General features: G+C 54.7%; 1 protein-coding gene across 1 annotated transcript in view; it reads left to right on the top strand.

Moving 5' to 3' along the window:
- The window catches only part of ADCY2 (adenylate cyclase 2), a gene marked incomplete at both ends in the record, with an annotated part of 223081 nt that overhangs the window by 64469 nt on the left and 132213 nt on the right, over positions 1–26399 (top strand). The window contains one exon of the mRNA XM_084233659.1: positions 12725–12880. Coding sequence (XP_084089785.1) covers positions 12725–12880 — 156 coding nt within the window. The remainder of the gene's footprint in view (positions 1–12724; positions 12881–26399) is intronic.

Here is a 26399-nt window from a genome sequence, read left to right on the forward strand (position 1 = left end):
AGTCCCACACCTGCCTTCACTGTACCCCGACCCTTGCCCGAGGCTGGGGTGGGGGGTGTTGGTTACTGTCCTCTTATTTGCACCACAAGATCCACAGGCGGAGCGTGAGGACTGCCTGTCTGGTGCCAAAGGCAGCCATCTATGTGTGGAAAATCAGAGCCGGAGCATCCCAGCACCCCCCCTCCCCCTAGTAGCCTCAGTTCTTCAGCCAGATGTCTAGGCTTGTTTTGGTTTAGTTTGGCCTGTTCCTTTGTTTTATTTCTCTATAGTCCACACGAGTATAATCACCCAATATTTATCTTTCTCCTTCTGACTTATTTCACTTAGCATAATCCTCTGCATCCATGTTGTTGCAAATGGCAAGATGCCCTACCTTTTTAATGACTGAGTAGTACTCCACTGGGTAAGCATCACAGCTTCCTAGTCCACGCGCCGTCATTGGCACGTAGGTGGTGTCCATGACTCGGCTGCTGTGAGTAGTGCTGCGTGCATAGGGGTGCCACACCCCTTCACGTTGTTTGCATTCTCTGGGTAGCTACCGAGGAGGGGAATTGCTGCTTTTTCTAAGCGTAGACGTGTGCAAATATTCAGTGAGGTTTCCCCACTTGCGTGTGATTAGTACTGCTCTCTGGAGCAGACAGCCCATCAAGCAGAAGCCTGCACACTCAGCCACACTGAGGTGGAGTCGGGGACTCATCACTATGAAAGTAAGCTTTGCGTTCAGAGGTATGGGCGACGCTTCTTTGTCTTTGAAGTGACTTTTTAAAAAAAAAATTTTAAGGCTGAGAGGATTCACCAGAGACAGAGTGGGGAGCAGAGTAGCCAGATCTACTGAAACACACTGCTGAGGGGAGCAGCGGGGAGACAGGCGAGGTCTGCTGCGCCCTGTGGGTCACCTCCCTGACTGGATTGAACTCAGCCACAGCGGTGACAGCGCTGAGACTTAACCCCTGCGCCCCCAGGGAGGCCTGAAGTGACTTTAACAAAGCAGGCTCCATGTGTAGTTTGTGGCTGCTTTCCGCAATAGCAGCAATGGGAAAACATTTCTTTCCATAGAGGCACTTGTCCTTGAACTGTGGCATAAGCCTCCAACTTAATCACCAAGGACCCCTCGGTAGCCATGGTGACCCCTCCGGTCGTGTGTAGGAGCGGGTGGGGCTTGGGACTCTCTCCATCTGTCAATAAGAATGAAAAGAACCAAATCAGGCAGCTCTGGAGTGCAGAGTGGGGCCACTTTCTGCGGCACACCTCCTCCGAGGACCCCCGGCTCTCGGGACACTCGGGGCACACAGAGCTGGGAGCCGGCACCCGGGGGGGTGCGCTGAGGACTGCAGCGGGAAGTTGCATTAATCCAAGAACTGAAAGCCCCAGGGAGCCGGGGCGGAGGCCGCGCATCATTTTTGCAGATGAAGGATTTGTGTCTGCGTGTCAAGATCGACCCCTCAGAAGAGACAGGAAAGCTAATAAAGCCGTCACGCCCACTGGGTCTTTTTGGGGTGAGAACCCACGTCCAAGCTCACATCCCTCGACGCCGACTGAGGTCGAGGCTGGACATGCGCAGAGAGAGGAGAGAGGGAGTCCCCGAACAATATTTGTGTTTAGATGAATAATTCACTTGTTTCCCCGCGGGAGCTTGTCTCCTCCCAAGCACTGGCCTTTCAAATTCAATAAATATAATGTTTCAAAAGAATATGGACATGAATATTCATAAAGACCAAAGCAGCGACTATAAATAAAAGTCCTTTTATATAACATTTTATTATTTTTTTAATGAGGACTGAACTTTTTTGGGCACTCCTACCATGATATTATTCCCAGCGATTTTTCAGGACACCTTTCTCCGCCGAACCCGCCCGCTCCTCAGGTGACGACGGCTTCTTCTCCAGGCTGAGTCACGCAGAGTATTTTCTCCGCACGAGTAGACGGCGGCGCTCACGGCCCGGCCCACTGGCCACAGACCCAGCCCGCGCGGCCAGACCCGGGCCTGTGCTGGTCTAAGCAGCTGGGGGGAAGCCGACCCATGGAACAGACTGGACGGGTGAACAAGCCTTGGCGTAGAGTTGCCACCCACTGTCCGCGGCTAGGCCGGGGCACCTGCTTAGAAACCCGCCTTTTCCCGGCTCACAGCACACGTGCGTGGAAGTTCTGAGCGGGCGGCGCCAGCAGGGAGGCTCTCCTCGGCCGCTCTGCAGGGGCTGGAGGTCTGAGGGACGATGTCCCTGAATAGAAGACAGACACAGAGGGGTCAAGACGGTGGGGACGCTTTTCAGAAAAGCTGCTGTCGGGACCCAGCGCCAGGACCCCGGGGCAGGAGGCCTTGCTGCCGGGGTCTCCGGGACAGCGGTCTGTGTCACGGCTCTCGCCGCGGCAGCCTGGGGGACGCTCTGTCCCTCGCGGGCGCCCGGCCACGCAGCTGCTGGGAGCCGGGAACTGGACCGTCCCGTAGGGCCGGGACGTCATCGCCCTGGGAGGCTTGGGCGTGTTTTGCTTTCGCTGGGTCTGGACCGCGTGCGGCTCCCTTGTCAGGCTGGACAGGTGGACACCTCTTCACAGGAGGCTGGGCTGGCGACAAGCTGGGGCCACCGGCCGCGACAAGGGCAACAAGTCACCTTTGTGAAGATCGAAGGTCAGAGAGGAGGAAACTATTTAAACACCACTTTCTGGGGCGGGGGGGAGGTAAAATTCATCAAACTGCACTTATTTTCCTTGAATGATTAACTAGAAGCCCAGAGGTCTGCGGACAACACTCCTGGCCTGATGGCCACCACGGAAACGTGCTGCTTTCTCTCTTGGCCTTCGCCGCGCAGTCACCCCTCAGGACAAGGCCGTCCGGTCTGGCCAGGCGCCTTTGTCTTGGCAGATGGGTTCTCAAGGCTCTTCTTTATTTTGAGTAACGTGAGCCCCCGGGAGACTCGCCTCGTGCTGCTCGCGTCGCCCCCGGGATCTGGGCAGGATCCCGTCTGAGCTTCAGCGCAGGGTCAGGCTTGTTTTCACGCTGCGTGACGACCGTGGGCGGGTGCTTGACCTTGCTCTCCACGGCTGCGAAGTAAGAAAATCCTTGTCCATGAAGCCCGCCCGCACGGTGTCGTGTGGCTAGCGTGGGGCCGGTGTTGATCCTTCTTTCTGTACCGAGAGCTGATTCGGGCGCGGCCACCATCTCTCGGGCCTCCTGGTGTTTCCAAAGCCCTCAGGCCGGTCCCAGCCTCGGGGCGGCCCGCGTGGTCACTGCCAGTGAGCGGCCTCCTCGGCCTCTGCCGGGGCCCTGACGCCCCGGCTAGTTCCCAGGCTGCAGCCTTATTTGGGGTCTTGTGAGGCGGCCCTGGCTTCCCACGGCACCTGGGCTGAGCGTGCTAAGTAGCAGCAGCAGCCGGACCTGGCGCCTCTTTCCTGCCGCTGGCCGTGGGTGGACTGGCCGAGGGTGGCCTCATTTGCCCTGCCTGGGCTCGGGGCTGGGTGGCCTCTGCGCGCTGGTGCGTGCAGGTGTGCTGCAGGGGCGCTCAGCCCAGCCCCCAAAGGTGTGTCTTCCCGGAGCGTGGCCTTGGCCTCTGCCCTGGCACTCACGCTCCGTGACTCCGCCACGTGGCCAGGCCGGCGTCCTGGCGGAGCGACGGGCAGAGGGAGGGTTTCCGTCTCAGGGCCAGGCGAGGAGGAGGAAGTGGGGCAGGTGCTGTGTCCCCCACACCCTCCCCATTCGCCAAGAGTTCCAGGGAGACAGGAGGTGCCTGGGCGCTTGTTTTTGTCTTGGTCAAGTGACCGCCGTCCACGCCGAGTCTTCAGGCACCAGAATAAGTGCTCTGGGGTGTAACAGGGGACGAGACAATTTTCCAGGCTGAGGAGCACAGTTTAAACGTCTGGACAGTGGCCACAGCAGCGTGTCCAGGGGTCGCCGTGTCTCATTCCTGCTGGCGGCTCGCAGCCTCTACCTCTGGGCAGACCTGGCCACGACCCCGCAGTCACCGTGTGAGCCCGAGGGCAGCAGAGGAGGCGGCGCAGGACATGCCCAGGAACTGGCTTTTTTCCTGCAGATTTCAGCGTCCTCAGAACAGGGCCCCCTGCTCTCCCCAGGCGCCAGTACAGGGCCCCGTCTATGGTGGATGTAAAATAAACGCTGCTGGATACCTGGGCCCAGGGTGATGGATGGGGACGGCTGATGCCACACACGCCAGGGTGCACCCCAGAGCAGAGCAGACCCAGAAGGTGGGGCCGGGCCGGGCAAGGAAGCCGCGAACCCGTCCCAAGGGGCCGCGGGCTCCAGACCACCCCCCACCCCTGGCAGGTGCTAGTTATTCTGGCGCTTCCCAGCTCTTTAACATTTATGACAGACCTCCTACTTACTGGAAATAAAAGAAAGGCAGAGTGAAAGTCATTGTTTTACCTCCGACTCCATCATCCATCTCTCTGCTCTGAATCACATTTTCGGGGGGAGCATTGCGGCCGCCCGGTGATTCACGACACCGTCCCGCCTCCCACCCAGGCGCTGGCTGTCGCTTAATAATGTAACGTTTAAGGAAATGCTTCCAGAGTCTCTGCAGACAGACTTGCTGTTCAGAAAAGATGCTTGGCCAGAGACTGCTTAGAGGAAAATGAGATCTTTTCTATCATTGAGTCCTCGAGCAGCGCCCGAGATCTCATCCTGAGTGATGGCCTTAGCAAGGGCTGTGGATGGGGCAGGTGGCAGCCTGGAATGTCTAGATGAGTTTTCATAGGAAGAAAGATGGGTTCCCTTGGACCCTCAGAGATGGGATGGGCGCCGCTTCTGGGTGACCTCCTGTCTCTGAGGCCAGGGGCTGGTCACCAGCGTGGACAGCAGGGTGGGGAAGTGACCCCAGAGCAGGACATGTGAGTGCAATGGCCTGACTTTGCTGCTCTGGCAGGTTCTTTGTTTATTTAGAAAAAATGAAGCTGGAGATGACTATAAATCAGTCTTCATCTTAAAATCAAATTGGGTCTGGAGGCCTTGAGACAAAATCTAGTAACCAAGTCAAGAGAGGAGAAGCTGGTCCAGGCCACTGACTCCTGGGTTTCCTCAGCGCTTGCGGGCCAGGCCTTCCCTCTCCCACGCGGCTCCCTGGGGCACAGGGGAGGCCTCCAGCCACAACGTCCTCCAGGTGAGAATAAAGCTGACCACTCTGGTCAGAGTGGCTGCACCCCCATTGGGAACAGGGTAGAACAGCGTCAGACTCAGCACACTTGGGGGGAACCCAGGAGCGCGGGTCTCTAACCAGCACCAGGGGAGGCCCAGCTCAGTGCAGGCGCCCCCCCCCCCAGAGTGACACGGGCCAGGGAGTGGACAGGGCTTGCTCCTGGAGGGTGGTGACATGGGGAGGACAGAGAGGCTCGTCCCCAGGGGGACGTCATCAGACACGGTCGGGTCAGCAAATGCTCAGGCAGCAGGACCCCGAGACCCCAGTGTTGTCATGATTGGGTCCAGTGGCTTCAGTTCTCTGCAGGCCAACTGCGGGTCCTTTAATGGAGAGCATGGCGCGGTGCTGCTCTTGGTTACTGCGTTGCTGGTGAGAGGTTGGAATCAACTAGGATGTGCTGCCGTGTGGTCAGGGTTGGGGGCCCAGTTTGCAGAGCCAAACTCACATCCCTGAAGCCAACATAGGGAAAATGCAAGGACAGATGTTTGGGACAGAAAAATAGCCAGTGCAAAGGCCCTGAGGTTGTTCAAGCAACAATTACAAGGCCAATCTGGAGGAGGCGGTGGGCGGTCACGGGAGCTGCGGGGCTTGAGTTTGGAGGTGTCAGCGAGGCTCCGATGGTGAGGGACCCTTCTCCGCAGGATACAAACGTTGCTTTGTTTTCTAAGTTTATGGGAAGTCAGTGATAGGGTCTAGAGAGGAGACGTGACATGGACAGTGTTTACCGGTCAGAAGGTCACTCTGTCAGGGCGTGTCTTCATGTCTGTGATGACCATTTGTTTCTTGGAGAGAACATTAAAGATGTAGTCTCGTCCCAACTTTGAGGTCTAACATTCAGGATCATTAACTGTAGCCAAGGGCTGCATTAGATCCCCAGAATCTATTCACCTGTGCCTGCCCGTTTGCAGCCCCGACGCCCCACCTGCCTCTCGGTAGCCACATCCTGCTCTCTCTCTCTATAGGTTTGGCTTTTCCAGGCTCCACACGTAAGCGAGATCATGTAACGTTTGTCATTCTGTGCCTGACTTATCTCAGCACTGTGCTGTCAAGGGCCATCCCTGCTGTTGAAAGGGCAGGATTTCCCTCTCATCATAGAGGAATATTCCATTGTGTGAAGGAGACAACCTTAGAGGTGGAACTAAGGCATGTCGCGTGATGTTTCCATGATACATGCTGCTCCTGTGTGATGCATCCTGTGCTGCCATAGTGCAGAAAAAAAATGCTGAACATGCTTGGAAACAAGCAGGGTTTGCTTATGTCTATATTCTTTGCATTATCAATGCCCTCTTTAGTTGCTGAAGGTATTTTAAATTATTAAAATAATTATGTTGGTTGTCACAAAAGATCACTTTGATCTGTATAAGAAAAATACATTCTGGGGACGTAGGGGTGGGTGCTGCTGCAGGAATCTGGGATGGTTATAGGATCTGGCCTCAGCTTGTGGGAATAGCTCAGTTCAGGGCTCTTTAGCTGGAGAGAACAAGATCAGGAAAGAGGACTGAGGAACAGCTCCTAGATTTGGGGACTAGACTCTTCATTTAATGAGATGGGAAAGAGTATGAGAAGGACAGCCATCGGGGTTGGGGGATCACATATCCGGGAGGAAAATTGCACCCACTGCTCCAGGACTATTTTGACAGCCAGAGCGTCTGCTAAATGTTTTCTGTAAATAATATTAACAACGATTTGGATCTAGTTTCTGTGCAATCTATTATGGTACATGAGCATGAAATTAGGAATTAACTCTTAGAACTGAGCCAGTGCTAAGCTTGCAGCCCCATGTGACATCCTGTGGCGCCCAGGAAAGCAGAGTGAGTTGAAAAGAGAAGCTCTAGAAACATCTAGAAGCATCTATGACCTGAGCTGTTGTTATCATCTACCTGCGTCTGAGATCCAGACTTCCTCTAGGAAGGAAATATGAGGCCAGAGACACGGTTGTCCCTTCCCTTGGGCTGTTCTTGCGGGCCAGCCTCTGCTTTTGATCTGGAAGGATGTGACTTCTCAACTAAACACCACCTCTGGGATTTGATGGAATTTCAGTACATGGAGTACACGGTAGGCACAGAGTGTGTACCTGTGCAACATACCACATACACACCCCACACTCACACCACGTACCATATAAACACCACACACCTTACATACCACGCATCACACATACCACACACACTGTACAAACTATACACACCACACACACCCCACACACCCCACATACCCCACATGCCACACACCACACACACACACACACCACACAGCTTACATATTCTATCTGGGCATCTATATATATATTTCACCTAACATACTGCACACGTATACACATGTGTAAAATAGATGCACAGGTGTGTACCCTCTTCCCACTGGGAGAGTCTGGGGAAATAAAGAGGAGAAAAAGAAGCTAAACTTAACAAAGAAGAGCAGAAAGAGACACACACAATGGTTTAGCTCTCAACATTGGTATGAATAAATGTCCCCCAATGAAAGAAAACACTGCTTCACACAGTTGGCATGTTCTTAAATGAGCGGTGACTCAGGTCAGCCTTTGCGTAACTGTGACCAGGGGACAAGATGCAAAATACTAATGTAGGTGGAAAGGGGGCTATCATTTTGCACATTTTGTTATTTAAGGAAGTTAAAGCACCTTTCTGGCTAAATAGCTTTCTAGTCATGTTTCCAGAAAGTTTTCAGAATGCTTCTTAATCAGTCCAAGGTACATGTCCTCACAGTCGTAATCCTTTGAGATGAAAATAATACCCAGTGAGGAAATCTTGATCGTGCGTTTGGAACTTACCTCCCAGAATGCTCAGATTTACTCAAGAATTCTGCCTTTCCTTCGGCCATTTTTTCCTAAATGTTGGTATTTCCAGTTGTATTCCAAAACAGCAATAATTTCCGATGTTGTAAGACCTACTTTTGAGGGCCTATACACCCCTTTTGAGGGGGTGTATGTCCTACACTTTATTTTGGAACCATCTGCATCTTTGAAAATTAAGCCACCACTTGAAAACCATGATATTTCTGATTTTTCAGACATTTGTTGCAAAGGAAAATGATTGAAGTAGCTGGACTTCTGGCTGTAAAATTCTTTATACATTCTGGGTGTTATTTACCGTGACATTATTAGCTTAATAAAAATAGCAAGTGTTCTTCTGAAAGTGCTTCTCCGCAGCGCTGTGGCGGTTGACATAACTCCTGATTATCTTTTTTTTTAAGATTTATTTATTTATGCATACAAGAACAGGGGTACAGAGGTGGGGGGGGGGGTGAGAGGATTCACCAGAGACAGAGTGGGGAGCAGCACAGGCAGATCTACTGAAGTACACTGGTGCGGGGAGCAGCTCCCTGGCCTGCTGGGAATCGAACCCTCACTGCAGAGGCTGCAGACAGCTTCACAGCGCTGCGCTCAACCCCCTGCGCCACCAGGGAGGCCAACTCCTGATCATTTTGCTGGTGAAGCTTGTTTATACCTTTCAGGAGAGAAGGAGACAGGGCTTCCCAGACATTGGTGTTGAGGTGCCATTTGAGAGAAAACTCTAGAAGCTCCATCTTTTCAGCCCCTGGTGTCGCGTCAGGGAAGATTTTTGCTGGTCACTGAACTCGAAGGAAGGTCCTGTGAGAATCCAGCCCCAGAGGCTGGGACGGGAGTGAGCCCAACCGGGGTTTGCTGAGAGTTAGGGGACCCCCTTGTGTCTGTGTTACTCTTGCTTAAGCTGCACCCAACCCTTCCCCATGTTCATGGTGATTTTCTGTTGGAAAAGGTTGAAAGGTCGTTTTTATGAAATGATTTGGGATTCATGACCTATAAGTGATGTGACACCAGACATGATTTGTATCTGCAGTGAGGAGCGGCGCATGAGCTGTGAGTGGGCCCTCAGGAGCTTGAGACCCACATTCTAGTTTGATCTGCAGCATGAACTTAACAGTGTGGCTTGATTGTGCCCCCTCGCGCCTCCACCCAGATACATGGAGTCCTGAGCCCAGGCCCGCCCACAGGCTTGCTGGGGCAGAAGCTCTTTGCAGATGGAGGCTCGCGGGCCAAGGCGGTCCCCATCGGGCGTGTCCCTTGCAGGCGCTGGCACACAGTGGGTGGCCGGCTGTGCGAGGCAGGCGTGGGCGCATGGGGAGGCGGCAGGGCGCCCCCGGAACTGCTAGGGGAGACACACGCAGGTCCCTGCTGGAGCGGCCGGAGGAGCCGCCCCGACGCCGTGGTCAGAATCCTCAGCCTCCGGGGCTGCGGGAGAACAAGTCTCCCTTGTTCAGAGGCGCCGTGTTTGCAGTCGCTGTCGCGGCAGCCACAGGAAGCGCAAACAGGAGGAGCGGCCCCGAGGTGGTGATGTCCTTGCAGCGCCAGCCTCCCTGTCTCCCCACCCAGCCTCCTCGGCCTTTGCTGCTCCCGCCTTAGGACGTCCCGCTCGCCCCGGCCTGTGCGCCCCCACCCGGGAAGCCTGCTTGTCCTCTGCTGGCCGGGGGTGACCGCTCTCTGGAAAGCAGGCGCAAAGCTCCACGTCCTCTTCCCAGGCATTTCTTGTACCCGCCTCGCTGAAGTGCCCCCCTTGGGGACGGCTGTGCTACCAGATGGCAGAAGGGGCAGCCCCTCAGCCGCTGCCTCGGGCGAGGGTGGGTCGGGTGAGGGACTTGCTGGTGAGCTCTGGGCCAGACACCAAGAGGCTGGTGCAGAAGCAGAGGGGGATCGCGCCGCTCCGCAGACCTCCGCCCGCCCCCCCCTGCAGAACAGCCCCCCAGGTGCATGCCCTGGCCTGGAGGAGCCTTGCTTCCCGGGGCTGGAGGGCGCCTGGGGGTAGCCGAGCAGAAGGCGCCCTGGGGACAGTGCCCGTTCAACCCAGGTCTGCTGTTGCTGCTCCGGGTGTCTGGCAAATGTCTGTCCGTCTGCGTTTTGAATGGAATTGATCTCCTAAGCAGAGAAATGATCATTCCAAAGCCAACACGGCTGTTGCTCGCGGCAGGCCATTTGGGCCAAGGCGGGGGATGTTTTCAGAAACGCATTTGGAGAGCGGCCGTGCTCATGAAGCGGGCCTGGTGTGGGTCACTGGGACATAGAATGAGTTTTTCATGCAGACAGCAAATGTGTCTGGGGGGCATCCTGGGCCCAGAATCGTCCCCAGCCCCATGTGGAACCCGGGTACCCACACGCCACTCTTGGGACTTGCACCCCCACATTCTTCGATGTGCCAAATCCATATTTGAAGTTGGTTTGGAAAGCAGGCTGGGAAAAGCTGGAGTCCTCTGGCTGGGGTTAATAAGAAGGGAAGAATGCACCCCAAAACCCACCCCCCCAAAACCCACCGCCCCTGCGGAACTTGAAACCATACCCCTTTCTTCCCCGCTTCAGCCACCCTGGAATGCTGCCCCGGTGCCCCTCCCTGAGGTCCTGAAGTGAGGCCACTGCGGTCCAAAACTCGACTTGACGTGACTTATTAACTGACCTTTACACGGTGATTGTATCATCCGGATGTTCCTCTGCAGCTCTGCGCGGAGCACCCAGCGCCTTCCCAGCGCCTTCCCTGCGCCTCCCTGCACCTCCCTGCAAGCCTCAGGACTTGGCAGAGTGCAAATTAAATGACATAGCGCTAGCGCTTCACTGTTGGCCAAATTCAAGCCGTAGGAAGGGGAGGATCATTTCAAAGCAAGGCTGAAGGTTTTGCATCTGCTGGAAAATACGCAGCTGTGAAATGAAAGGTTCTCTTTTCTAATTGATTGTCAGCTTGAGTTCCTGGGAATGTTTATTGAACATTTCTCATAGGAAGAGAGAGTGTTGCATGAATATCTGCATCTAGAAATAACAGTAACTTTATAATACTTCACGACCTTATTCTGACCACGGGCAGGGCAGCTGTGGGGGCCCCCACCCCGCCCGCCGTGCCGGGGCCCAGGGTTCCTAGAGCCACAGAGTCCCGTGAAGGGGCCACGCTCTTCCCGAGCGCCGCCTTCCTTCGGGGTGGAGCACTCTGTGGCCGAGCTCGCCCGCCCCGTCCCGGGCCCCTGGTCTCCTGGCCGGTCCCGCCGGATCCCCCCTCTCTAGCCTCCGTCTGCTTCTCTCCTAGCAAAAGTGGCTGTTTCGTTGCCCACTGAACACTCCCTTTTCCATTCCAAGCCTTCCTCTAAGCAGTTTTATATTGAATTTTTTTATTAAAGTGATATTCATAAAATGGAAATTAAAAGGGAGAATTCAGGGAATTTTGGACATTCACCAGGTCTTGCAGCTGCTACCTCGCTCTAGTTCCAGGACGGTTGCCATCCCCCCCAGAGGAAACGGAGCCTGTTCAGTGGCTACTTCCCATTCGCCCCGCAGGCCCCCGTAACCACCAATCTGGCTCTACGGGTGAACTTATTCCAGATACTTGATATAAGTGCGATCATACAATATGGGGTCTTTTGTGCCAGCTTTGTTCACTTAGCATGTATTTGAAGCGCCTCAGTGCTGTAGCCGATATCAGCAATTCATTCTTTTCTTGGCTGCATAGTGTTCCCCCACCTGGATCAATTTCATGCCGCTTACTCATCCATCCACATCCATGGGGGGACATGGGTGTTGCTGCCAACGGTTGGCAACTGTGAACAGTGCTGTTGTGAGGATGTACTCACATTTGTCTGGGTACCTGGTTTCAGTCCTTTAGGGTATCTACTTGGGAATGGATTGCTGGGTCACGTGGTCATTCTACAGCGAGCTTTCGGAGAGTCTGCCAAACGTTTTCATAGCAGCTGCACCATCTCCACGCTGTCTCCTTTTGTTTGGTACATGCATGTCCGTGCCCTTGGCCTCTACTTTCACGAACTCCCCAGGAGACACCTGCCCCCCACCCCCCACCCGGGTGTCCCGACAGAGCTTGCCATCTAGCTCACAGAATCCAGATGTGCCTTCTCAAGACCGGGACCAGCTTCGCCCCACACGCAGGTGCTCAGATTAACCCATGTCACAGTGGTTTGGATACCCAGCCTGGAAACCCCCAAATTTGGGAAAAGAACTATTTCCCTCCATCACGACTGTTAGTCCTTTATTGTAAACCAGTAGATTTTTCCAGTACGTTGTCTTGCTTTGTCATCATATGCTTTCTTTTTTTATGAAGATTTATTTATTTATGCATACAAGAGCTGGGGTGCAGGCCAGAGGTGTGGGGGGTGAGAGGATTCCCCAGAGACAGAGCAGGGAGCAGAATAGGCAGATCTACTGAAATCCACTGCTGAGGGGAGCAGCAGGAGACAGGAGAGGTCTGCTGCGCCATGTGGGTAGCTTCCTGGGCGGGGATCGAACGCGCTGCAGTGGCTGCAGATAGCTTCATAGGTTGCGTCTTAACCCCTTGCGCCACCAGGGAGGCCCTTCATATTATTTCTTTAAAGGGCATGGTTTTTAGATGGGGAGGAGGGGATACAGGGGAGGGTCCCCCTGGACTGGGGGAATCATGGGACTTGCTGGTGGGTGTGGCCTCGTAACCCCAAGGGGTATTGTCACCAGGGCTACCTCAATAAAACAAATCCCCCAACGGCATGGCTCTAAGCAGCCGCTCATGGAAGGAAGGGCAGTGGCTGTGCCTGGAGATTCGTGACCCTGTTCCTCTCTGCCCTAGGTGTCCTTCTTCCTGTTCATCATCTTCGTGGTGTACACCATGCTGCCCTTCAACATGCGAGACGCCATCATCGCCAGCGTGCTCACCTCCGCCTCCCACACCATCGTGCTGAGCGTCTGCCTGTCCGCCAAGGCCGAGGAGCACCTGATCTGGCAGGTGGGTGCTGCGCTCTGCCTCGCCGGTGGCCTTCGCGCCCGCCAGGCCACCTGGCCCTGGCTCAGGTGTGGCTCCCACGGGGGCGGCGGCCCGGCCGTGCTCACCCCCTGGGGCCACCCAGCAGCAATTAGCAAGGGTTGGGGCTGGAAATGGCTCTTCCTTTTGCTGACTGCTGAGTGGGGCTGTGATGTTGATGGTTAAAAGCTGTTCTTATCATGCATTATCCTCTCGCCAGTCTTGTTTCTAGAGTGAAATAACCTGCAATCAAATCCGTACGTCTCCCCCACCTCTCTGTCTGCCTTGATATCGAGACCCCGCCATCCCCTCTGTCTTAGCAGAGGACAAAAGATTTCTCCATTTGTTAATTTTCTGCCACAGGCATTAAAGTTGAGGGGAAAAAAATTCTTTAAAATGCTATGACAGCAAATTTAGCTTTACTAATACACGGCATTTCCGAGAACCCATGCTATTTAATTAGTTAAAAGCATTTAAAAAGCTATTTGATCCCCTGTTGTGTACACCCAGGGCCCCTCGTTTGGAGTTATTCCTAACGGGCTCCTTTCGTGGGCAGCTCTGAGCTCTCGGGCTGGATGGAGCCGGTGCGGGCTGGCGGGGCCGGCGGGGCGGACGAGCCGCTGACAGTCCTGTCCTGGAAAAGTGCATTTTGGACGTAGCTTCCCTGAGCGCTGTGGGGTCTGGAGGCCAGTGTAGTGCGTCTGGCTCTGGATGGAGAGTTTTATTCAGAAGCCAGAGATGGCCCTGCAGGCTAACCCTGGGGGCTGCAGTCTCTCCGTTTGGGGGTTCCCAGGTGTCACTGGCCGCACCCCTTCACTAAGAGTGGCCCGAGGCCTGCGCTAGTCAGACAACCTTGGCGGGCACCGGGGAGCACACAGCTGGGCTCCCTGCTCCCGCACAGCGGGCGCCCCTTTGCCACGGCCTGTGTGGACGTGACTGGGCAGCGTCTGCACCAGGGAGCTGGGAAGGCCACTGTCCCCGTGAGCAGGCAGGTGGCCTCAGCCCAGTGAGCTGCATGGCCGCCTGCCAGTCACGGTCTTGTGCCTGGGAAGGCGGGTGTTGGTGGAAAGAAGCAGCAAGCCAGGGGGCGGGGTTGGGGGGGGGGGAAGTGCTCCTTTGTCAGAGCTCTGGCCCAGCCTTAGCTTCGTTTTTTCTGCATTTCAGACCCCGCCCCCCAGGATAATTATGGGACCATTTTTCCTCAAACTCAACCCCCTGGTCACATGCGGGGCGGGTGGTGGGTGCGTCTTTGCAGAAGGGATGGCACAAAATCCGCTCTGCCGGTTTACAGCATGCAAATCACTGCCAGAGGGTCTCAGCACAGGGCAGCGGGCACTTGAATATATTCCACGGCGGGACTTGGGGTACCCCGAGACCTCCCTCTCTCGATGCTTCCACTCTCTCCTGCCCCTTCATGAAGAGATAAAGCTCCTGCTGGTGCAGATGTGACAGAGAAAACATCTGGGAGACGAGGACCAGACCACGTGTCTGGAAGACCCCCGCGGGGTCCGAGGAAGGGAAGGGGTGCTTTGAGGAGAGCAGCGTGCCCAGGCCCTCGAGTACTGTGTGGAGTTGCTTTTTGCAAAAAAACTAACAAAAACGGCATTTCTTGCATTGATTAAAAAGATGGAATGAATGTCATCTTAAATATTTATTTACTTCATTTTCAAAAGCAACAAAGAAAAATATTTCTCCTCAGTGGCCGCCAGAGACGGGCCTCTGGCACCGCAGAGAGCGCCAGCAGTCCTCGTCCGTAGCGTTGCACATAAAAATGGCGCTGAAGGAACAGAAGCCCCCGAGGTCAGTCTTCGCCCCTCAGGGACGATGTCACCTGATTGCCAGAATGGGGACGGGCGGGCGGTGCCACGAGAGTTAAAGTGGGAGAGTCACAGGTAAATGTCAAGGTGAACGCTGGAAATAAAATCTAAAATTCACACGTTTGTGAGGCAAGAAAATACTTTTTTATGAAAAAATGTGTGTGTCAGCATGTGATGGATGAGCCGGTTGTTTTTCTGGGATAGAACTGTTTAGGCAAAAGTATTTAAAATACAGGGTATTGGTCTGAGAGAAAGAGGTCACCCATCCGGGAGCAGCTAGTCTCTTTATCAAAATAGTGACTTGATGGGAAACCATGGTTCCCCTCCGGTGGTCAGCAGCAGTTCATTCTTCCCAGGAAATTCTTTTTTTCTTACTTTATTTTTTAAGATTTATTTATGCATACAAGAGCTGGGGTACAGGCCAGAGGTGTGTGTGGGGGTGAGAGGATCCACCAGAGACAGAGCGGGGAGCAGAACAGGCAGACTGACTGAAACACACTGCCGAGGGGAGCAGCGGGGAGACAGGAGAGGTCTGCAGCACCATGTGGGTAGCTCCCTGGCAGGCTGGGGATCGAACTCGTGCTGCAGAGGCTGCGGATTGCTTCATGGTGCGGTGCTTAACCCCTTGCGCCACCAGGGAGGCCCTTCCCAGGAAATTCTTTTCACTAGCATTGCTCCTGAAATAGCCCCCATTCTCAGGCTGGACAGAGCTCCGTCTTAAGGAAATTTGGGTAACACCTAAAATGGCTGGATGGCGTTTCTACCTCATTCATACATGAATGTAATCCATAGTATATTTTTGCTTTTATTTTGAACACTCTCAGGCCTCCCAATAAGTTGCTAGCCCAGTACAGAGATTTTCTTTCTCCGACATCATTGACAAGTGAGCCGTCACCTGCTGTCCTGTTGTCCCCGTGACGCCTTGTCGCTCGCCTGGGTGTTTCCTGCAATGCCATTGTTCTGCGTCTCTGTAAAGCAACAAGTAAAATCAGGAGATTCGGTAGCTCGATTACTGCCATTTGGGTTTCTCCAGCTTTCCCAGTAAGGTCCTTTATAGCATAGCAAGGGGACCCGCACGTCTGGGTTCAGGGGTGGCACTACATATCCCTCTCGCGAGACCAGGGAGCTGACGGGAGGCTTGGGCCAGACTGGGTGCAGCCCCTGGCCCGCGCTGCCTGTGTGACACTTGTTCCGTCTTAAATAAACAATTTGTGCTCCATTCTCTATGCGTCTCTAAGTTGGCATCACTGTCAGCCGAATCCTGAGCCATCCTTGAGGAAAGTGCTAGCATCCCTGTATCACGCTGTATCTGAAACGTTCTTACTTTCCTCACATTTTCATTTCCTTGATATTCACAACATGTGCTGCACTTTCATTTCATTTTTCTTTTATTTTCCCAGAGAGGCGGGAGGAATTTGAATCCAAGCCAGTTATACAAGAACCTGTATTTATTAAAATTTAAAGTGAAGGGGTGCTTACTGATTTTCTAAGAGGATTGTTCATTTTTCAGGGATATATATTGCAGGATTCTTTTACATAGTAGATGCTTTAATATATTGAAGTTGTGATGCAATTTGAACACTATCAGGCCGACCTGAAATAGAAGCTCCCGCCCTGGTCTGTGGCAAGCGTGTCATAAGTGTTGAAGCAGATTTGTTACGTAACTGATTGTTTTTAAGTATTTTTCAGAAACTGGGGATTGGAGTCTGGGATGAAATTGCATTTAGGCTCTAATCTGAGAATCTCAAAGGAAAAGCAGCAGGTTCCCAGCTGCCCGGCTCCTGTCTGTGGGAGAGACTAATTGTTAGGAATTTAGATCTCTGTTCCCACTGAATTGTCTCCAGAGAAGCGCAGAATATTAATAATTTCTACAAGGGGGAAGGAAGAAGGCTTGCCGCTGCTCGTTTGTGAGCATTCAGCCATTGATGGAGCATAATATTCCGTGCCCTCACCTAGCAAGCTGCTGTCTGTCTGTCCTGCAGGCCTTGCACTCGAAGGCTTTGCGGGTGAGGAGGGAGAAGCCTAGAGTTCGAGTGTGACTCAACCCTAATGCAAATCTAATTGGACTTCACCGCCCTGCCGTCCTCTCCCCTTCATGCTCGTCCGCTTCTCCTGAAGTGGCAGGAGCTTTGCATCACCACCCTGAGCCCCAGCGTTGGTAGGGGAAGTGAACAGCTAGTGCTTGCCTGCAGGACGTTAAATCACCATGAAACTGCTCTGGCACTTTCTGGAAGGAAACTACAGGAAAGTTTGAGAGGTACCGCTTCCACGCTGGCAGTTAGCTGCTTGCTGTCATGGTGGAGTGCAGACTCCCGGCTGTCCTGCCGACAGCTTGAGGCTGTTCTGGGGAGGGACTAGCAGAGCAGCGATAAGGACAAGCCCTGGCAGGCCAGGCAGCTCATCTTGGACACTGGATCCAAAGAAGAAAGGTTTCTTGAAAAATAATGACTGGTCCCCCCCAGCTGTCTCCAGCTTCTTTCTGATTCTGTCATCTGGACTCTATCCCCTCTGTTCGTTCCGCGCCGCGGGTCGTGTCCAGTAAGACTCAGCACTGCCCGCGGAGCCAGTGTGGGCTCAGCCTTATGACTCGGGGCCGGCAGCTCCGAGGGGCTGCCTCCCTTCCCACACCAGGCAGCTCGTTTCATGAAACAAGACCTGAGGCTTTGTCCATTCCAATGGATTATTTTTGAGTAGTTTGCAACAATTGCTCATGGAACCATCAGTAACTGCTCTTTAAAATCTCTAGGACAGGATGAGAAAACCATCCCCCGGGGCTCGTCACACAGGACAGAACCTCTGTTCTTGCAGGATGAATCCGCTCAGTCGTGTGGGCCTGGGAGCATGTACCCGTGGGCTGACTGCAGCAAGGACCGTGCGCTGGCTTGAAGGGGTCTCTGCAGAGTAGAGAGAGCTGGAGGTTGGTGCGGTGGATACGCCCACAGGGGCCGGTAGACTTTCCGAAGAGACAGGACTGGGGATGCCCCCAGTTACGTGCCAGTGAGAGTGATAATTATGGCTTCTGTCTCGGGCGGCCGAGAGGATGAAATGAGTTGATGAATGAAAAGGACTTGGGTGGGCCAGGCACGCAGCAGCGCCAGGTCGTGGGACCCGCGGCTGCCCAGCCCCCCTGGCTTCTCACCAGGCTCGCGTAGCGCAGCACCTGGGCAGGCTGGGCGGCGGGGGTGCACGCTCTGCTCGTTTCTGCAGCAACAGTGAGAGCATGTGTTCCAGGAGGGTATTCTGCATCAGTTTCGCCTCCCCTGGGAGGTTGGAGGCCTGCTGGCCAGCGCTGGGTCGGGCATATGACACTGTCTAGTGGCCGGTGAGTGTCTGGCCACAGCAGGGCGTGGGAAGAGCTGGGCAGAGCTGGGCGTGGGCTCTGCGGGTCCTGGTTCCTGACTGTGGTTGGCACAGGTGGGTCACCCAGATCCCCCTCGGGAAAGTGGTCTGTCCAGCAGTGGAGGGTGTTGTTAGCAGCTGCCTTTCAGCAGTGAGACCCTTTCAGGCTGCTCAGCTGCGTGGTGCTGCCGGCCAAGGGCATCCTTTCTGAGGCCAGCCTGTGTCTGCGCCCGGCACAGGGGGAGGACAGATCCATCCAGTGGCCCAGTGCAGCGCATGTGAGGAGCCCCGGAGTTTCTGTGGGTTTGTCTGAAGTGGCCAGGCCCGTGCCATGGCCACTTTCTGTCCCATCCAGTCTTGTGTTCTTCCCTCCCAAGAGCTTTGGCCCAGAGGGAGCACCCTGCTCCTCACCAGCCAGGGCTCTAGACGGGGCTCTAGACCTGCACCATCACGTGGACCTGGCCTGATTCTTTAGTGTCCTTCATTTTCTCACAGGTGACATGGCCGTGGTGACCTGGCCTCCTGGGTGCTGCTGGCCTTGGTGCTGACGCCATGACATGGCCTGTAGGGAGACCCTACTATGAAAGCCGGGTCAGGAATTGAATCAACGTGCCCCAGACCCACAGGATCCAGGAGGGGTCCATGTGGCCATATCACACAGACTCGGTGCGGTGGACTTTGCCCAGGAGGTACTGGGAGCCCACAGGCCGCTGACATGTGGGGTTCAGAGGTTCTGCTATTGCCTGAGCATCTGAGCTCCTGTAGGTTAATGGGATGCCTGGTTTGGGAGTCCCTGAGGCTCAGCTCGTCCCTTCTTGAGAACAAAAGGGGAACATGCAGGAGTAGCCACTGATAGCATCTCTCGTCATTGTGCATCCTCACCGCTCTCTGGACTGTCCCCTGGGGAAGCCCAGTTCTGTCCTCAGCCCTGGTGGGCTCTCTTCCTTCACCGGTTCCAGCCACGGGCCCCTTGCTAGGATGGACCTGGCACCCTGGGGTGCTGGGGACCTGGGCACGCACCTGTCCGTCTCTATCCTCTATTACTCCTTACCTACTTGCATGCTGTGTTGGTTTCCTGCTGGAACAAATCACCGCTGACTTGGGTGCTGAAAACCGCAGAAATGGCTACACTGAGAAATGTCTTCTCGAACACAGACTTCAGTGTGGGGCGTGGCCCGGGCTGCAGCCGCTGGAGCCTCTGAGGGAGGCGATGTGCCGGCCATTCTCCTGGCCTCTGCGGCTGTCAGCAGTCCGTGACCTTCCCGGGCTTGGCTTCAAAACGCCAGTCTCTGCCTGTCTTCATGGGTCTCTCTTTGTGTCTCTGCCTCTTCTTTCCTTCTGTCTCTTTTGAGGACACTGCTCACTGTCTGCCGAGCCCCCCGATGACCGCGTAGCAGCAACCTTCACTGTATTATGTCTGCAAAGACCTTTATTCTAAAAGAGGTCACATGCTGAAGGCCTCAGGGGACAGAACTTTGGGGACTTCTGTTTACCCCGTAACAAACGCCAACGCCCAGGTCTGCCCTCCCTTCTAGGCCCCCAGCACCCCCCACCTGCTCTCCAGGACAGCAAGCCCGTGGGGTGCCCCCCTCTTTCCTGCTGAGGTTTTACCAAGTTCCCTGGTGCACAACACACCAAGATACCTCCTTGCAGATTTATGGTTACACAATGGAAAATAAAGCAAAACGAGAATTCACAGAGAGGAAACATATGGGGATTCCATGCTTGTTTTAACAAAACTCTCACCCACCGGCGAGCAGCAAGGATTCCTGAGCGATGGCTGCAGAGAGGCAGGGCAGCGCCACATCTGCCGTTGGCGTTTTGCCCTGTGTTTAAAAATAGGTGATACAAATCTCACTCATACATGGGGAATAAAGAAACAAAACAAAAGAACAGACAGAACCAAACTAAAACAAGCCCTGGAGATCTGGTGGCAGAACTGAGGCGGTGAGAGAGAGGTTAGGGGTGGGGGGGGTCTCAGTGGACGGGGGAGGGATGGACTCTAGAAATTTTGCTTAGCTTGAATTTCTTTCCCATGACATGAGAGACATTTGTGTGTTCCTTTCAGGAGTACATGATTTTAGCGCTAATTTTAGTTCTGTTGCGTTAGTGTTGGAGACTGGATGGCCTCTCTGCTCTTTACAATGCATCATGTTTTATTGTGGTGACATTGGCTCACAGCACCGTGTATGATCTGGGGGTGCGGGTTCACCCCTCTTCAGACATGTGTCACCACCCCCACTTTCTCCCTTGTAGAAGATCCCCGTCACCGCCGGGCACGCTAACTGGGCGTCACTGCTTCTGGAACCTGGCCTCCCCAACATCCTGAGCTCAGGGACCCCCCAGCACTGCTACAGTGAAGCCAGGGCCCTGAGTTTGCACCTGGGGATGGGCCCTTACATGTCTTTCTATTTCTTGTCTCGGGAAGAAGATGCAGAGAAAAGCAGTCTTGCCCCCACCAGCTCCTGTCGGCCAGCGCTGCTTGAGTGAGTCTCCTGGCCCAAGGCCCCACAGCCCAGAGCATGAAGTGAACAAGAACTGGGCTGCTGGCTGCTCCCCACGGGCTGCCTCTTTCCGTGGCAGCAGCTCTGCCCACCCTGGGCCGGCAGCCTCTCCCCTACCTCTGCCCTCTCTTCCTCCGGCGGGCCTGGAGCCTCGGGTGCCCTCCCATGCGCCCCAGGTTCCGGAGCGCCGAGGACTCTCACAGGTGCTGGGGAGCACGGCTGGGCTGTGAGGTGGGGCCGGGGGCCGGGGGCCGGGGTGCGGCTTCTGTGACGTGAGTCTGACTCTGAACCATGAGGGGCGGAGTGTGGGGCGTAGGGAGGGGCCCCGCAGCAGGCCCTTTCAGCCCCCACATCTCCTCCCCGAGAGCAGGGGCTGGCGCGGTGGAGCTCGACGCCACTTGGAAGGCCTCCTGGGCTCTTCCCCCAGAGGTAACCAGGGTTGTCAGGTGTTTTCCGGGGGGACGTCCTCGACCCTGGACACGGACACGGGCCCCAGGGGAGCTCAAGGCCAGGCCAGACCGCGGGCACGGGGGGGGGCAGCTGTGGGCTGGCGGTGGTGACCCGTGAGGGGGTGTCGGGCGGACCCCAGCGGAGTTGGGGCGGAGCTGAGGAAGCGCACCCGTGAGGAGGAGGGACAGCTCCTTCCCCCACTGGCCGCGGAGCTGGGGGATTTAAATCACGTCCCTGGAGGACCAGGCGCTGGGGGCCATGGCTGGGCTATTTGAGTGTTGCTGGCACGTTCAGTTCCTGTGTCGCATCCTCTCCTGCGCCAAAACCCATCCCGAGTCTCTTGCGCGCAGGAGTGGCCGTCACCTGCTCGCTGACAGCGCGAGGGATTCCCGCGGCCTTTCCTGCAGCCAGAGGCTTTTCTTGCAGAGGGATGTGGAGTTTATGGAGTAAAATCTCTTTTGTAAGCAAAACATAAAAGCCCCCAGACTTCCAGGGGCTTCCTTTCCTTCCCCCAACTCTGTCTCACAGGAAGGTTCAAGAATTTTTTGGGTTTTGAGAAAGGACTGGGTGGGCGTGAGGAAGTGGACCCCTCGATTCTTACGGCGATGATGTCAAGCTTGTCTTTTGGACCAATTTAAAAATCTCATTTCTTATTTACCATGTTTTAAAATCTAATATTTATGACATTCGCAAGGGAAAACTATTTCCATCCCTTGCAGGCCTGTGACTTGTACATAATTTAAGAATCATCTTGATTATCTTTGCCTCCGGATCTCAGCAAATGTTTGTCTTAAATACTCGTCTACACAGAATCTCCACACGGCAGCCCAGATCCATTTCAGCCAAACACCCCAGGTGTGGCTCACCCACCCCGACTCTGTGCTCCGACCTGCCCCCGCCTGCCCAGTCCAGAGATCTCGGCTCTTCCTCCACTTCCCGCACCCTCACCTGGCACCGGACTCTGTCGTCTGTGTCTTCTTGTTCCCCCCCAAGCCTCTCTCCTGCGCATCATCCTCAGAGGCTTCTCCTCTGCAGAACAGAGGCCCAGGCCCCTGGAGGCTCGTGACCTGCTCATCTCCCCCTTCCCTGCTGGCCTCAGACCTGCTGCAGGACCCGAGGGGGCATTGCCTCCTCTCACTTCTGTCTGCACCTGTGTGGGTGCCATGGTCACCGGTTGGCGCTTGCAAATGAGCAGGAGGTCCCCGGCCTTCCTTCAAGGCAGAGTCAATCCCAGGAGGCACCTTTGGGTGCTGGGAGCTTGGCCATAGCACCCACCTCCCCTTGAACACGGGCTTTCCCCGGGGCTCTGTACCACTGGACCTAGTCTCCATGGGTCTGCTCCGCGGAGCCCGTGGCCTCCAGGTCTCTCGTCACCAGCCTCCTGCGGTCGGTGAGGAAGCCTGCACGCAGGCAGCACCAGCCAGACAGAAGTTATGTTCTTTGTGAGCAAAAGAGAAGCTCAGTGCGTCTGTGAGATATTTTTGCTAAGCTTTTCAGAGCTGAAAGACCGCGCTCCTCTTGTCAGAAGTCACCTGACGTGGGGTGGAAAGAGCTTTGAATGTTGGAGCCAGAAAGACTTAGCGCCAAGCCCGCTGCGCCTGACATGGTCGTGTGACTGCAGCGGGAAGTTGGTTTCTCTGGCCATCGTGTTCTCTGCAGAGGGCAGTGGCCTCAGCGCCCGGCCTGCCATCCCCACCCCTACTCAGGCTCGCGCTGCTCACACGACAGCTGCTGGTTAGGTGGTGGGTTTCTGCCTTTTCTCTCTCCGGCTGGTGGCTGTTATCAAGCAACAATACAGCACCAGCTTTTAAAGTTAGGGCCTCGCTGGCGGTGCAAGGGGTTAAGCACTGCACTGGGAAGCAATCTGCAGCCTCTGCAGCACGAATTCGATTCTTGGCCAGCCAGGGAGCTACCCACATAGCGCAGCAGACCTCTCCTGTCTCCCCGCGGCTCCCCTCAGCAGTGTGTTTCAGTCAGTCGGCCTGTTCTGCTCCCTGCTCTGTCTCTGGTGAATCCTCTCACCCCCACACCTCTGGCCTGTACCCCAGCTCTTGTATGCATAAATAAATAAATCTTAACAAAAAAAGATCTAGGCAAATGAGCTCAAAATACTCTGTATAGAAAAAAAAATAAAGTTAGGCACCAGATTCTGTCATTCATACAGAACTCTTCAATGGCGAAAACGCTCCCCAATCCAATGAGGTAGCCCCATGATTTTTCCTCGGTCAGTTACTAGATGAGTTATGTCACCTCTGAGGGGAACCAGCGTGACTTGTACCCATGGGGCCAGCAGCAGAATGTGCGATTTGAGAAAACCTTCATGAAGGCACAGGCTAGTGTATGAAGCTGTCTTTAAAGGTATTTCTTGAATAGTAAAATAACTTTGTGAAATGCATTATTTGTACAAATCAGGTTGCAATTTTAATAAATTGGTGCCTTATCAATACAGATTATTAAATTAATTATTAAATTAAATTAATGCACTTGCAATGGCAAGTGCATCAATCTGTGTAGGAGACATTTTGAGTAATGGTTCCATTCTAGTGCTTTCCTGAGGGCTCCCAGCAGCACTGATTTTAAACATAACAAACCCCAACTCCTCACACCTCCTGGGACACCTGGGGGTAACACTCACCTCCAGAAATTCGGACTCATAATCAGTGAGTGGTGACTCACTCACTAATTTGCCATCATCAGGATATCTATCGACCCATAGAACATAGAGGGAGCTTTATTTTATTTATTTTAAATGTATTTTTTAAAGATTTATTATTTATGCATATAAGAGCTGGGGTGCAGGCCAGAGGTGCGGGGGTGAGAGGATCCACCAGAGACAGAGTGGGGAGCAGAACAGGCAGATCGACTGACTGAAATCCACTGCTGAGGGGAGCAGTGGGGAGACGGGAGAGGTCGGGGATTGAACTCGTGCTGCAGTGGCTGTGGGTAGCGTCATAGTGCTGAGACAACCCCTGCGCCCCCAGGGAGGCCCCATAGAGGGAGCTTTAAAGTGACCCCAGTGTGGAGCCTATGAAGAAGACCGAGCCCCAAAGAACAACACGTATGTTCTAGAACATTGCTTACAGTCATTTTCCGGAAAAACCACAGAGTAAATATTTTTGGAGTTTGGGGGCATCTGGTCTCCATGGCAACTGCCCGGCCCTGCTGACTGTGGCGTGGAAACACCTACGGACAACACGCAGGCCAGCGGACCTGGCCATGTTCCAGGCAAACTCAATTTTCAAAATCAGGCAGTGGCGAGACGTGCCCCGGGAGCGCCCTTAGGACACCAGTGGCATCCGGCTTGTCCTGTGACCGTCCGGGCAGCAGCCCACAAGAGTCAGTGTCCACTGCTGAGACCCTGTCCGCTGCCCACCGCGCCTTCCTTTTCAGAAATGTCTGCAGCTTGCGAGGCGATCCTGGGTGTGAGACAGCCGCGCCTGCCGTCAGGGCCTCGTGGCCGCCCTCAGGAGGGAGGCAGGCGGCGGTGTCTAGGCGGCCTCAGCATGTGCTCCCCGTCAGGCACCCCTGCCCCAGCAGGGCCTCCGGGCCGGGTCTGCACCCTGAGCTGCCGGCAAAGCCCTGTCTTGCTCGTACGTCCCTTCTGGCGACAGGGTGTGAGTGGCTGGGAGTGGACATGCCATGCGGTGTTTGACTTGCGGGGTGCTGCAAACAGCCCCCAAAGAGCCTCCAACAGAGCGAGAAAGGGGCTCCAGGATGCTTGGCTCGCGCTGCCCGGGCGTGTCCTGACTGGGTGTTGGGTAGACACTGAGCTGGGGGAAGTCAGACCACGTGTTACCCAGGAGTCTCTGGCCCCTGCTCCTCCCTCCATAGCCCAACTTGAGGGACGGACCAAGGGCTGGCCAGGGAGAAGGGCCTGAGGGGTTTACACCCTGCTCTTTGGGGTCCCCCAGCAAGCAGCTTTCAGCTGCTGCATACCCCTCTCTCATGCAGAACTGTCCCCCTCACGTCACCTAAGGTGACTGCTCCGTCCCCCCGACCAGTGAGTGGGCGCCAGACGGTTACGTAAGCGGCACCTATGCGATCCTGCTCCACTTGCAGCTGTTTTCTGTTTTTTTGTGAAATAAGCCCCAAACTGTGCTTGGAGATTCTGTTTCTGACACAGTCTGCCCTCCTGGGGGCTTAAGAGAGGGAGCGGTGGTGGTTAGAGGGTCTGAAATGCAGCTGCGGAGTCCTCTGTCTGCCCAAGGCTGGCATGTTTGGCGTGTAAAAATAAAACACCAGCTGACTGGCAGCCTGAGAAGTGCCCAGATCAGCAGATGGTGTGAAATGCAAGACTTGTGGAAGGAAAATATATTCATGAAAATACAAGCCCTTCCCATTTATGAAAGGTCTCGTGGGAACACGGGCTCCTGCGGGCGCAGGGGGCTGGCGGGGGGTGGGGGCGCGTCGGAGACCGAAGGGGTCTGTCTTCTCACTGGGTCCCGGGGAGACCCTGCCTGGGGTCTTGAGGATGAGCTAGAGAGAGTAGCCCCTCCTGACTCACCTGTCAGTGTTGGGGACACCTTCACCTTGGGGGGATCCTGCCTCTGCTGAGCCATGTTCTGTATCCAGAGCTTGTTTGGCGGCGGCTGCGGGGGGGGAGCAGCAGCGATCTGTGATAACAAGCCTGGAGGAGACACTGATGGGGGTGGACACAGAAAGAGCCAAAAGCAATTTTGCCCAATTAGAACATGTGACAAATCGCTTCAGATTCAACTTCCTTGGAATGGACGAGAAGGTGAGCGGCGTGCAGACGGACCCGCGCTGGGACGGAATTTCTCATGAAAGAGAATTTTAGGGGTTTGATGTGGCTGCACGTTGTATGGGATTCGTTTAGATGAGAACAGAATTATTTATTGCATTTTTAAAATGCAGGTTGTGTGCTGCAAGTTCTATGGGATTCGTTTACAAGAGAGCAGAATTATTTGTTGCGTTTTTTAATAACACTTCATAGAGATTGTGTTTTTATAAATGGAAGGTTTGTGGCAAAAAAGATTAGAACAACCTGATGGCTCAGAGGATGGTTAGCATTTTTTTAAGCAACAGTGGTTTGATCCTTTAAGCCATGTGTGCTCTCAGGCCTATGCTACCGCGCGCTTACCAGGCGACCCAGCGGGGACCATCCCGCGCCTTGGGAGCCGCGGGGTCTGTGCCTCTTCATCGTGCTGCTGCGTCATGGCTGTGGCTGAAGCAGAGCCTGCTGCGTGTCCAAGGCGAGTCTGCCTGAGTTCTCCCACGCGAGACCCCACGACGTGTGTCCACACGAAACAAAGCAGTGACACCCGCAGAAACACCCGTGTCTCCTTTTCTTTTGCTACGACATGCACTTATTTCCAGAAAATGGGGGGATGACCATGGGCGCACGCTGACAAAGGAAGCTCTGAGTGAGCTGAA

Source organism: Talpa europaea (assembly GCF_964194135.1).
Source record: "Talpa europaea genome assembly, chromosome: 5".
Taxonomy (NCBI): Eukaryota; Metazoa; Chordata; class Mammalia; order Eulipotyphla; family Talpidae; genus Talpa; species Talpa europaea.